Genomic DNA, 14,288 nt, shown 5'->3' with positions numbered 1-14,288 from the left:
TTAAAGCAGGCATTAAGTCTGTAGCATTTACATGTCTGAGCCAAACTTCAAAAATTTCATGCTTTCCTACCAAATAGCAATCTGATAAGTATGTGTATATGTAGTATAAAAATGCTTATTGATATATTGCATAAGAACATCTATAGCATCTACAAAATGGTAAAGCTTGGAACGTAAACTTACTTCGCCAATGAGAGATATGCAGTTTTTTCCATTGGGATGTCAACACTTCATATAAATGCAATCAACCTGAAATAGGAAAGTAAATTGGATTTTGTTTCCTATAAAGTTTTAAATTGTTTCTGCCATCCAGGAAGATATTAAAGCATCAAAAATCTTCAACTTTACCCCTGAATTAATATGCTGTTTTCCTATTTTCTCTCTTTTCACATTATATAGTGAAATTGCAGAACTGAAAGAATTGGGGCAGTTAGGTAGCACAATGAATAGAGTACCAGACCTGGAGTCAGGAAAACCTGGATTCAAATTTGACCTTAGACACTTTCTGGCTCCATAACCCAGGGCAAGTCACTTAACCCTAATTGCCCAGCCCTTGCTGCAATTCTGTCTTAGAATTGATACTAAGACAAAAGGTACAGGTTTAAAAAATAAAATAAAAAAGAAGTGAAAGAATGAGAACCTTTTGGTTTACTAACAATTTAACTTAATACATTTGTCTAAGAAGGCTAAAAGTGAGTTAAAATATTCTAGTTTCTTTTGAAATATTGATTTTGTTGTTCAGGTGACACAATAAGCCTCTGAGAGAAACAATTTGAACTTCAGACAAGCAAAGAGAATTGCCCGTGGACCCACAGCTTCAGTATCATATCTAAAATGCCAAGTCCAAAGCTTTTGCTATCATTCCATGTTGCCTCAAAGAACATTATAAATGGAAGGGATGTCAGAATGTTTCTGTTCTCTGAATAAAAGCAGGGTAAAGCAAAGTAAAATAACAATGATGTATAAAATATTTAGGAGTTCCTTTACTAATTCACAAGAACTATATAAAGACAACTACAAAACACACTTTACAAAATAAGGACAGAGCTAAAGAAGTGAGGAGATATTAGTTGCTCATATCTGGGCCATAGTAGTAAAATAAAAATGATAATACTATTCTACCTAAATTAATTTACTTATTCAGTGCCACACCAATCAAACTACCAAAGGATTACTTTAAAGCTAGGGAAAAATAGCAAATTTTGTCTGGTGGAATAAGGAGTCAAGATACTCAAAGGAGAAAATAAGAAATAGTGGGAAGGAAGTCATAGACCAGATCTCAAACTGTATTACAAAGTAATCATTAAAACTATTTTATATTAAAAATAGAAAAGTCAGTGGAACAGATGCTATACAACATACAGAAGCAAAGGAATATAGGAACAGAGTGATCAATGTACCTAAATATCTTAACTTCTAGGATAAAGACTCCCTATATTCAATAAAAACTCCTAGGAAAACTAAAAAGCATTCTGAAAGAAATTGGGTTTAGACTGGCATTTCACATCATTGCCAAAGTAAGCTTAAATAGCTACAAGACTTAAATATAAAAAGGAGGAAGGGAGAGAAAGAAGGGAGGGGATAAACATTTATTAAGCAGGTCCTGTGGGCCATGTTCCATGCCTAGCCCTCCATTTCACCAACATTATCTCACTTGATCACATCTTAGAGGAACAAGGAAGAAAATTCTTTCTTCAGTGAAGTATAGGGAAACCATGACAAAAAATAGAATCAAAGAGAATCACAGAAGATAAAATAGATCATTTTAATTATATAAAACTGAAAAATCTTTTCACAAAGTCAATGCTGTTAAAATTAAAAGAGATATAAGTTAACTAGGAAAAACCATTATAACAAATTTCTCTGATAAAGGTCTGATATCCAAGACCTATGAAAAAATGATTAAAAATATAGTAATGGGGGGAAGCTAGGTATCTTAGTAGACTGAGAGCCAGACCTAGAGATGGGAGATCCTAGTTTGAAATCTGTCCTCAGACACTTCCTAGCTACATAACCCTGGGCAAGTCACTGAACCCCTATGGCCTAACCCCTTACCACTCTTCTGCCTTGGAACCATATACACAGTATTGAATCTAAGGCAGAAGGTAAAGATTTAACAACAATAACAAAATAGAGATAGAGATATATATAATGATAGCCATTCCCCAATAGGTAAATGCCCTCAAATAAATAAAGTCAATTCTCAAAGGGAAAAAGAATTTATAAATATGGAAAAAAATGTTCCATATCACTATTTTTGAGAAATGCAAACTGAAACAATTCTGGGTTTTACCTTATACCTATCATATTGGCAAAGGTAACATAAAAGGGAAATGACAGAAACTTAAAGAAGACAGGCACACTGTATATTCTTTCTGTTGATCCAGTTATTCTAGAAAGCAATTTAGAACTCTGACCAAAAAGTCACTGAACTGTACATATCCTATGACTCAGTGATAGCACTAGTAGGCTTATAACATCAAAAGATAAAAGAAATAGGAAAAGCATCCACATGCACAAAAATACTTAAAGCAGATTCTTTGGATATAGCAAAGAACTGATGATAAAATGGGAAGTCATCAATAAGGAAATCCCTGAATAAATTATACTATTTATTTTATTATTAAATTATATATTATGAATATAATGCAACATAATTGCAGAAGAAATGAAATTACAAAAGGGATAGTTTTAAAGAAATTGAATATCATCTTATATCTATCAGGCTAACATCACAGAAAAAGAAAATAACAAATGCTAGAAAGGATATGGGGAAATAGGTATACTGATATACTGTGGATAGAATCCTAAACTGGTTCAACCATTCCGGAGAACAATTTGGAGTTATTGCCAGCTTTGGAGCTATGCCCAAACTGTACATATCCTTTGATCCAGCAATACCATTACTAGTTCTGTGTCCCAAACAGATAACAGAAAAAGAGAAAGGATTAATACATACAAAACTATTAATAGCAGCTCTTTTCCTGGTTGCAAAGAATTGGAAGTTGAGGGTATGCCCATTACTTGGAGAATGGCTGAACAACTTATAGTATATGATTATGATGAAATACTGTTGTGCAATAAGAAATGACCAGGGAGATGGCTTCAGAAAAACCTGGGAAGACTTACATGAACTGATGAAAAGTGAAGTGCGTAAACCAGAACACTAGAACACTATATAAGGTAATGGCAATATGGTAATGTGATCAACTGTGGAAGACTTAGCTACTCAGAGCAATACAATTATCCAAGGGATTTTCGAAGGACTCGTGATTTCAAAATGCTATCTACCTCCAGAGAATTGATTGAAGGAATTTTTTTCCACTTTATTTTTCTTGTTTTTTTTCCCCCAAATATAGCTAATTACATGACTTTATATATAAAATGAAGATCATATTGCTTCCCTTCTCAATGGGTGGGTGAGTAACTAAAAGGAGAGAATTTGGAACACAAAATTTAAAAATAAACAAGAAAAATAAAATTTTAAATGATGAAAAATGAACTTAGGAAGACTTATGAACAAGTGAAGAATAAATTGAACTGAATCCATATTTCATACGGTAACAACATTGTAAAAAAAAAAAAACTCTGAAAGATTTAATTCTGATCAAATATAATGATAATCAGGATTCCAGAGGACTAGTGATGAAACATACTACTCAGGAGAAAGCTAGGTGGCACAATGGATACAGTAACAGCCTTGGAGACTAGAGGGCCTGGTTTCAAATCTAGCTTTCAGACACTCCCTTGCTATGTGACCCTGGGAAAATCATTTAACCCCAATTAGCTAGCCCTTGCTCTTCCGTCTTGGAACTGTTACTAGGACAAAAAGTAAGGGTTATTAAAAAGAAAAGAAAATGTATAATTTATTTTGCCTGACCACACTTATTTGTTTCAATGATTTTTTTCTCCCATTGGGGAGGAAAGAGAAGCTAGCATAGTATTATTTTTAAAAGAAGAGTTTCAGGTAAGTGTACTTAAAAACTGGCAAAGTCAAGATGGTAGAGTGTTAGGAAGTAGGGTGGTCAGCACCCCTCACAAAACCCCTCCAAACAGCTCTAGAAAATGCACCAGATTAAATCTTGATTGGAAAATTTAGAAAAAATCAGTGAGTCATTTGTCCAGCTGAGTTCAGTAGAGGGAGACAAAGAGGGGGGACTTGTGCCAGGACCATGCTCCATCATCAGAACAAGAAGAGGTCCCAGACTCATACTAGGCACTACCAAATCCATACTGGGGCAATGAGATAGGGGCAAGTACAATACCACACAACTTTGTCACCCATTACTCAGTTCTAGGCCATAAATCCAAAGTGGACTGAGAAAGAAAACTGTGCCTAGGGATGCCCTGGAGTAAAGAGAAAATTCAAAAGGTGGCAGCAGCAGTGGTGTTGTTTAGACCCCAACCTGAGTCTCATTTCTATCTAGCCCAGAACAGGAATTGCTAGACCAAAGGGAAGCCTACAAATCTGTCACTCTAAAACAACAGAACTAAACACACAACTTAAAAAACCTCATAGAACAGAAAAAACAAACAGGTGACACCTTTGAAAGTAACATGTTGAATTTATTAATTTTTTAAAATAAGGCTGTTTTCAATAGATTCCCAGTTTTGCATGAGACTTTTTTCTCCTCTTTTTTTTTTTTGGTGTTAAATTCATAATTTAAAAAAAATCTTAAAATCCATCTTCCTGAAATAACCAAGTCACTGAGAAGAACAATTTTCCAGAGGCACTATGGCAGGCATTCTGTGAGTTTTTGAAGAGCTGGTAAATGAAACAAAAAGAAAGATCACTGATTCTTCCTGGAACTGGGAAAGTGAAAGAGCCAAGTTACTCAAATCTCTGATAGATTCAATTCAAAAGAAGAAGTAATAATAATCATAGTTATCATAGCAATTTAGGATTTATATGTTATCTCTCTCTCTCCCTCTCTCTAAGTCAAATCTATCTAGCATTATCTCCTGGAAAGAAAACCAAATTTGGACCCCGAGGAAGAAGGACCGAGTCCTTGTTCTGTTACCATACCTGTCCAAATCATTAAACATTTTGGGACCTTAGTGTTTTGGTTTTTTTCTGTAAAATGAAAAAATTGAGTTCAGCCATTCTTGAAAGCAATTTGAAGCTGTTTATGAGTGAATCTTTTTTCAAGTCCTCCCGTGATTAAAGAGGCAAAACTCATCTGGAGAAATTTTAAAAAGTTTAGTAAGAAACATCAAAACTGAAAAGTTTGGTAAGATGGCCACGACCACTTTTAAAGACAGCTTTTCATAAGAGCAAGTCAATTCTGATAGGGACACGTCTGCAGAAGGGGTTGGGCCATTGCATCTCAGCTCTACCCACTTGGCTGTCTCTTTGGGAAATGAGATTAGAGATGGGGAGAGAGTCCTGGGCTACTCTGTGCTGGCGCGCAGGTAACAGAAAAGACAAGAGGATGGGCTAGTGTCATCTCAGAGACATTCAAACTCCAGGCTGATGCTGCTTTCTAAAGAGGGGATGAAAGTGCATGCGACCCTATACGACGGCTGGCATGTACACCTAGGAAAGCAGGGTGGGAGATCAGGGGTTCTTACAGTAGTAACTAAATTCTACACAGAACCATCCCGGAAGTCACTGGTCTGCACATGCTCTCTGTATGACAGTGAAATTTGTCCAATCCGCAATAAAACAATTGAGGCAGGGCTGCGAGTCAATAACTATTTCTTAGAGGCACCTGGCCCCCTACAACGAAGATCCCAGACCTTCCTTAGGGCCTGAGATTCCTACCTTCTTCAGAGTACAGTTTTTATTCCCTTCAGTGCCCAGCCACTTCTTTTCATGCCTTGTCAATCCAGGCATCAGTGAGTGACCTCATTGGTAGACTCCAAACTTTTGGTAAGACCAGGGGGTCACGTTGCTACCAAAGAGGCGGTGGATATGTAGCAATCGCTCATGTACCCCACTTATGCCACCCACTTTATCATCAGGTCTGCTTTATCAACATACCCACTTTAGGTGGCCTACCTTGCTCAATGAGGGTCTTAAGGGAAGGAATAGTGGAGGGGAAGGATTTTTCCCCCTTTTTTAATGTATTATGAGACTTTCCACTTGAACTTGTGACATCTGGGTGGAGGCCCCCTTCAAGCTATGCTGTCAATTCAAGAGTTTAACATAGAGTTTTATGAAAGGAAAGACTCTTATTTTTAGAAATTATTCAATTATGAACTATAACTACTTGCTTCTGGTTTGTTAATCAGTAATCACTATTCCTATGAAACCACATTAAACTACATAATACTGATTAGAACTCATCATAAGGATAAAATTGTTAATTTAAGATGGGCAAGGTTCTACTTAAAATAAGGTATGGGTCAAATTATTTCACACACAACGCTGCCTCACTTAAATACAATTTACACACAATTCAAGACATCACCCTGAGTTATCTATCATTGATCTTCCTCAGAAAAGATGGATGAACAAGAGTGCCATCACAGTCTTTACTGGAGAAGTAACTCCTATGAAGAAATCAGCCATCCCCACTGACTGCTAATGAACTACCACTCACAGGGAAGGCAAGCAGCAAGCACCTTGAAGAGGCAGAGAAGGCAATACATGTATGCCAGGCAAGTCAAACTACCACCAATCACCTTGACCACTATCTATCTATCCTCAAACCTTGATGAAAACAGCTCAGAAACTTGCAACCAAGTGTTTTGGCAATAAGAGTGCACCACCCCCAACCTCAAATCACCAGATTTGCTTACAGATCAGCTAGAATCATTGTAGAGAAAGGTCCACCTTCCTCATCATCACCAGCAGTAACTGCTAACTGCCACCAAAAGGCAGATAGGTACAAGAGCTTTAAGCATGGCAGCACCCCAAAGACTGCTCTAGGCTAATTCTCATAGTCATCATCAAACTACAGATGTTGCATCCAATCTAACCCTCACAACCATCATTAGGAAGATGACACCTGTGGAGGAGCCAGCCATCTCCCCCAAATGCCACTCAGAGCAGGCAAACCAATCTATCTAAAAAGGAAACCCTGGGGGGGGGGGGGAACAGGAGGCAACATGTACCAGGCAAATCAGACCAAGACCACTACCATTTTGAGTTATCTCTCCTCAGACTTTGATAGAGAAGGCAAGGACATAGAATCCAAGAACTCCTAATCCAATGCCTTCCAATATCATACTCCACAGGGAAAACCCCTATGAAGATATTCCAGCAAGTGCTACTGATGATCTAGAATTTTTTTTTCCATCAGTCTTTGACCCTGTCAAATGGTTCACCATCAGAAATTAATATGACTTTATCAGTGGAAATAACATTAAAATATTTTATCATTTGCTTTACAATGGCGCCTTGAATACCATAAGACCTTTCAATCTGATTGCAGCTGAAACTTTCCATGTGCACTGTAAGCAATTTGAGAACAAACTGTCTTGCTATTTGTATTACCAGCAGAGTGTTTTGCACATGGTAAATTTCTGCTTTATCCATTCATATTAATTCCCTATTAGGCCTACACCCCCAAAAAATAAAAGAACTAGGAAAAAGGACCCACATATACAAAAAAATTTTGGAGCTTCTTTTAATGGAGCAAAGAACTGAAAATTCATGGGACAGCTATGAATTAGGGCAGGGGTCCCCAAACTTTTTACACAGGGGGTCAGTCCACTGTCCCTCAGACAGTTGGAGGGCTGGACTATAAAAACCTAACTCTAACCCTAACCCTAACCCGGCAGCAGTATACACAGTGCAGAATCCCCTCCCCCAGATCGCAGCTCCCCCTGCTGACATCTTCCATTGTGCAGCCACATAATCCTTTGCATTCTCAGAACAAGGCCCCACGCAAAGGATTATGTCACTGGAAGTAGTATGGTAGTGAGTGATGCCATTCTTTGCGGCACCGCCACATACAGTGCTCCTCTCACTGGCCACCACTGAAAGAGGTGCCCCTTCCAGAAGTGCAGTGGGGGCCAGATACATGGGCTCAGGGGGCCACATGTGGCCCCCAGACTGTAGTTTGGGGACCCCTGAATTAGGGGATGGAATGGAATGGAATCTATTGCGCACTTTTTTGTTCTTTAGTTGTCTCCAATTCTTTATAACCCTATTTGAGGTTTTCTTGGCAAAGATACTGGAATGGTTTGACATTTTCTTCTCCTGCTCATTTCACAGATGAAGAAACTTGGGCAAACAGGGTGAAGTGATTTCCATGGAAACCTACAGCGGGTAAGTGTCTGAGGCCACATTTGAACTTGGGTCTTTCCTGACTCCAGTCCCAGTATTCTATCCATTTCACCACCTAGCTGCCCCTAGAATATTAATATGCTACTTGCACTTAATAAATGCTTGTTCCCTTCCTCTCCCTTTTGTAATACTATTTTTGAATTTAAAAATGTTATTCTAGGAAAGGCAATCCATAGGCTTAACTAGACTTCCAAAGGGATCCATGACATACACAAAAAGGTTAAGAACCGATGCTCTAGCAGGTCTCTAAGATCTCCTCCAGCTCTAAATCCCATCTTGCTGTGTGGGCTAAAATCATGCATTATGCTCCATCATATATTAGCTAGTGTTAGTAATCTTAGATTGGCAACTTCCCTTGGAAAATTAGTGGAAGTTGGGTGCCCTTCAGAAGAGAGATACCAATCTCTCCTTATGAAGAGTAGAGAAATTCCCCCTCCCCAAGTAGCTTTATAAATATACACTTTTAACTCACTATTTTCTAATATAGTCAAAACCCCCATTTCCCCTTCTTCTTATTATGAATTCCAAATAGCTCTGACAGTCAGCATTCAAAAGCTTAAAGAAGTTAGAAACTGAGTAATGGCTATGGAAAATTCCCATGAGACCTAAAGTTATAATCTTGACTACCTATATCAAATGTTTTAGTCCGAAAGGCCTTGGCCATGTCTAAACTCTTACTCAACTTGGAAATTGCAAACTTGAGGGATGCTCATGGGTTCAAGAACACTAAGAAACTTAAAGAGGGTAAGTCAAGATAAAGAAAACATTCACAGACATTGTATCTTACCCAGGTATTGGTAGACAACTACAGAAAAACACTGTGTTAATTTCCTATAAATTCTGAGTTAATTTGTATACCTTTGGACATTGCTGTTGAGTCGACCACTCAGAACAGTGGTCCCATCCTCTCCCCTTCCCTAATAAAGGCCAAATTTCTCTGCAAACATCTTATCCAGTCTCCTCACTGATCATTAAGGTAACTTTGTGGTGCAGACCCCGAGATTCCACCGAACACATTGCTATTCAGCAAATCTCTTTTCCCTTGGTCAAGAGGGCAACGAAAGGCTCGGGACGGGACAGAGCGAGATGGGGAGGAGGGGTGTGGGGGTGAGGCACCCACCCTCTTGCGCCAGGAGGCGGCACCAATTCCTGAGCAAGCATGGAGCAAGCTTCCCAGCTCCCCATGGGTTCTTGAACTAAAACTTGACTCCTGGAAAAAGGACAGAAAATCTCTGTCCTGTACCCTCCCCTGCACCCCAAAACCACCATCCTCACCTCTGTCAAGAGAGCGTCGAAGTTAGCAGGTAACAGGCCAGACGGTTCCCATGGCAACTGCACGCTTCCGAAGGGACCTCTTTTGCTTGTCTTTTAGTGACCTAAAGACATGCCTCCTTTACGCGCCAAGTAATGGACATTCTATAAGGAAAAATGGTAGGATTTAAATGAAACCTTTGTGGTGTGTTTCTTGAAATGACTTGTTTCTTTTCGGAAGTCAGAGAATAAGGTTTTGGAATTTTTGACACTGGTTCTTTTTGGCAATTACCGGGGCACCTAAAATGGAGGCGGGGCGGAAAAGTGTATATCCCACAAAGCAGCACGGCAGGATCCCCACTTCCTTTTTCCGCCATCTTGTAGCTTGGAGGTGAGTTGTGTCTGTGCTCCTGTCTCAGCTTTTAGCTTAAATAAAGGGGCAGGGATCAGACTGGTGACCCAGCTGCTCATGAGTGCTGGCACGCCGTCATCCCGGCTTTTTGTCACGGTGGGTTTCGGGAAGGGAGGCGACAGGATGGCTGGGATACTGTGTGGATGGTGAATGGCCCGCCGGCGGCCCCGGGAAAGAGCTTTCCCCGGCGGCTCGCGAGCGAGTTCCGGGGGTGTCTGGATAACGGGGATTCTTGCAGCGTCTCCAGCCTTGGGTTTGTCTTTTGGGGCACTTTCGGCCGAATTTTCATTTTCAGCGCCAGCTGCTGTGTTTGCTTGCAGTTATGCTTTTACTGATCCCTATTCAAACTTTTCTCTCCAAGGTTTCCCCATTCCCCCATAGCTTCTTTATTAAGCGCTTATTTTATGCCTAGAACTAGGCCCTGGGTGTGTTTAAGAAAAATAAGACTGTTGATCTGTGAGATCTTAACTTTGTCTTCGGGGAAATTACATATACACATTAGTTAATTCATGCAAAATATGCAAAACCAAGTTGTTGGGGAGGAAATGCAAACGGTTGAATTTAGGAAGAACTGTCTCATAGGAGTAGACACCTGAACTGATCCTTTAATCGTGGCCAGGGATTTCAGGAAATAAGAGAGTCCAGGCAGAAGGAAAAGATAATGATCCAAGGGAATGAATGTACTATATGATCAAGAAGCCAATCAAATCAGTGTGCATTTGGAGAAAGAATTAATGCCAGTTTCTTAATGCATTATTTTCTCCTTTAGTTAGAGTGAAGGTTGTTGAAGTGTATGTGTTGGTATATTTTTCTGTCATAAGTGTAGGTGGAATGAATGCAGTGAATATGTCTGGAAATGTTGAAGTTGCTAATATCTATTACTCTATTGAAACAAAGCAAAAAGCTCTAAATTGTTTTTTAATAGTTTATAGTTATTGCAAGCATCTAAATTTGGTTTCTCTTTGTTTAAGGCCTGCTGGAAACAGGACTTCTAGAATAGCAAAATGTCTGGAAGGTAAAAAATATTTCAACATCTTATTCCTTTGATTTTACATGTGTGTTTCCTTCAAGGTTATGTTCTGCCTTCAACAATATCATTATAAGCTAAGATGTCTTTAGTAGACTTCACAAATGACAATGGTTATCTTTGTGATTTCTATATCTTAGGCTGTGGTCTAAGGCGATTTTTGCTGGCTACAAGCGAGGCCTCCGAAACCAGAGGGAACACACAGCTCTTCTCAAAATTGAAGGAGTCTATGCTCGAGATGAAACTGAATTCTATTTAGGCAAGAGATGTGCCTATGTGTACAAAGCAAAAAAGTAAGTTCTTTTTTCAAAACTGGCCTCCAAATAATGGAAGATGTAAATTCAAACATTTAATTTTAAGGAAAGATAAATATGACATTGTGTCAATGTGTTTTATATATACCTAAGTTCTTAGTCTTGTGAATGTAAAAGAATTATGATGGGTTAGTCCATCAATAAGCATTTAAATGCCTACCATATGTCAGACATGAATCCAAGAACAAAGAATTTTTTTAAAAAGTCAAAAGAACAGTCCCTGCTCTCAAGAAGCTCACAGTCTAATGGTGAGGGATAGTCAGGCTTTGAAAGGGTATGAATGCAGAATAGAATTGTTTATTTTTGTGGTTGAGAGCCATTAGAGTTTAGTATGGGATGGGTGGGGATTGCCATGGTCAGACCTGCACTATCTGGAAGATCCCTGACAGTTGAGTCCAGAGGATAGATTGGAATGGGAAGGAGCTTAAGGCAAGGATACAAATCTGGAGGCTCTTTGCTTGAAGGAAGTGATAAGGAAAGAGAAGGGGGTATATGGAAGAGATGTTAGGGTAGAATCACCCAGAAATGGCAATAGATGGGATGGGGGTAGGGAGTGGAGAGTGGAGTGTGTGGTGAGAGTGAGGAATTGAAAATTTTGCCTAAGTATATTTGAGAATCAGTAGCAGCAGCAGAGATTTGAATCCAGTGTGCTGATAAAATAGTAGAGGAAGGACTCCTGACAGAATTCTGTGGGACCTCACTAGTTAAGTGTTGTGACCTAATGAAATTGCAGCTGTAGAATGATCACAGAGTGGTTTGGTAGGAGGCACTTGATAAATATTTTTCTATAGAGACAGATTTATATTAAGGGAAGGCTATTAGGTTTCATGATTGAGATCACTGGGAACTTTGGAGAGAGCAGTTTTTGTTGAATGATGAGATCTGAAGCCAGTTTTATTTTGAAAATTGCCAAATGCCATTCCATAAGTCAGTGAGATTCATAACTAGTTGAATATGAAAACTAAATTGAAATTTGTAGATGTTTCCATTGTTAGCTTTGGACTTTGGAAATAAGATAATTTTCCCAATTTGCGATTGGAGCTTTGAGCTTCATTGATCATCTGATGCTAGGTACTTTTTCTTTTATCAGCAACACAGTAACTCCTGGTGGGAAACCCAACAGAACAAGAGTGATTTGGGGAAAAGTTACTAGGGCTCATGGAAACAGTGGGATGGTTCGAGCCAAGTTCAGAAGCAATCTTCCTGCCAAGGCCATTGGACACAGGATCCGAGTGGTAAGTAATTCAAGTGAACAATATATCTTTGTCAGACATTCCTTGTTAGGAAACTAGGAGATGTAATCAGGAAGCTCTTAGTTCAAATCCTAATTTAATTAAGTTTGGTGATAGTGAAGTTCTGAAGTATTAAAGTAGTAAGTCTGAATCTTTTGAATGAAAAAGAGTAAGTTTCAAGGTTAAATAGCAATATTAGAGTAAACTATTGGCTGGGTCATAGAAATAGCCTCTGTATTCTTATACTCATATGATTTTCTAAGAAATTCTAACCTTATTAAGAGGATTATCCCTGCTGTGTATAGAAATATAACTCAGCATTAGAAGTGCTTATGAACAAGTATATGCAGTGCATATACTTAATTGCCTTTACCTTTGTTTTAAATGTATCTTCTATAACTCTTTGCCTCCTTCTCCCCCTTGGGGGAGGGTGTACAGCATTTTACAGATTTTGTTTGAGCTGATCAGCTTAGGGTGAGAGAATAATAGTAGAAGATCCATAATTTAGCTCAAGTCAGAACACATGGTAGAATTTCATGATGTGTCTCAGCTCATTCAGGGGCTCAACAATTTGCAACATGCTTCTAAGTCACCAATGGTGGGGGCAGCTGAGTTGGCTCAGTGAATTGAGAGTCCTGCCCAGAGATAGGAGGTCCTGGGTTCAAATTCCGACTCAGACACTTCCCAGCTGTGACCCTGGGCAAGTCATTTAACCCCCATTGTCTAGCCCTTGCCACTCTTCTGCCTTAGAACCAGTACCCAGTATTGATTCTAAGACGGAAGGTAAGGGCTATCAGTAACTAAATCACCAATAGCATGCTGTCCTTAAGTGAATTTTGGATCATCTCTGTTATAGATAAACCATCTACACTGTCCACCATAAGATTTCTTTATTTTATATATATTCTAAAAGAAGTCAAATCTTAATGTTTTTAAATTAACTTAGAGTAGGAAGTTATAACCTGTATATCTGCATTTGTCCTGTCAAATGCTATTCTATTTTGAATAGGCAATGTATTCAATTGGTAGCAATCTTGGCTCTCCTATACTAGAGACTTTATGACTAAACAAGTTATTTAATCTGAGCCTCAGATCTTATATCTGTAAAACGGAGATGAAAATTTTCTTTCTAACCTCATGGGATTGTTAATAAATAACAAGAAGGTAAACTGTTTTAGAGAGTGTAGTGTGTCCCAAAAATGCTTTGTGTTGGAAATTTTGAAAACCAACAGTTTGCCTTATTTTATGTTATATTTATTGAAATGGGTTTGGGAGATCATTGAAAATGATTTAGCTTTAGTTGGATCTGTTTACATGTAGTGCAATTGATTGTTACCAGAGGAGGTGTGCTTCTCTTGCAGGAAACAAAATGATTGCTTGAAACTCCTCCTCACCATAATTTAGGAAAATCATAAAATAGGTGCTTGAACATATGACATTGTTGTGTTGTTCTTGCTCTAAGACCTTTGTTTCTTCGGATTACTTTTATTTTTTTCAGTTCTTGCTCACCAAGATTGCTCATAAATTTTTGTCATTTGATATTCATGAGATCTTACCTGCCAAAAAGTAATGATTTGTTAGCCCATGTGTTGCTTTGGGGGATAAAGTAACCTCATGTGATATTTAGTATTTATCTCTGACTTTTTTTTTTCTTCCAGATGCTCTATCCCTCAAGGATCTAGAATATGAAAATCTACTAAATAAAATTACACATTTTTTGGAAATGTATATTTTGTTTTGAATGCCTTTTTCTTATTCAAAATCTATTTGTTGGCAATTTTAAAAAATAAATTTTTCCTGATGTCTTTTGCTTTTA

General features: G+C 38.4%; 2 protein-coding genes across 3 annotated transcripts in view; one reads left to right on the top strand and one right to left on the bottom strand.

Annotated features, from left to right (window-relative positions):
* The window catches only part of IQCG (IQ motif containing G), a 60,775-nt gene extending 51,129 nt beyond the window's left edge, over positions 1-9,646 (bottom strand). The window contains exons 1-2 of the mRNA XM_016433514.2: positions 9,512-9,646; positions 184-249 (exon numbers count right to left, since the gene is read on the bottom strand). Coding sequence (XP_016289000.1) covers positions 184-215 — 32 coding nt within the window. The 5' untranslated portion in view covers positions 216-249; positions 9,512-9,646. The remainder of the gene's footprint in view (positions 1-183; positions 250-9,511) is intronic.
* Positions 9,647-9,794: 148 nt separating this feature from the next.
* Positions 9,795-14,288, top strand: RPL35A (ribosomal protein L35a). 2 transcript variants are annotated; one of them, XM_001363928.5, is made up of 5 exons: positions 9,795-9,878; positions 10,871-10,914; positions 11,067-11,219; positions 12,331-12,475; positions 14,131-14,288. In XM_001363928.5, the coding sequence occupies exons 2-5, from the start codon at positions 10,904-10,906 to the stop codon at positions 14,152-14,154; spliced, it is 333 nt and encodes a 110-aa protein (XP_001363965.1). In that variant the 5' UTR covers positions 9,795-9,878; positions 10,871-10,903; the 3' UTR covers positions 14,155-14,288. The 2 variants fall into 2 exon arrangements, with proteins under 2 accessions (XP_001363965.1, XP_016289001.1); XM_016433515.2 differs by having other exon boundaries at positions 9,875-9,995.

The sequence above is a fragment of the Monodelphis domestica genome, chromosome 4 (genome assembly GCF_027887165.1).
Source record: "Monodelphis domestica isolate mMonDom1 chromosome 4, mMonDom1.pri, whole genome shotgun sequence".
Lineage (NCBI taxonomy): Eukaryota > Metazoa > Chordata > Mammalia > Didelphimorphia > Didelphidae > Monodelphis > Monodelphis domestica.
This window is presented reverse-complemented; position numbering and strand designations above follow the sequence as displayed.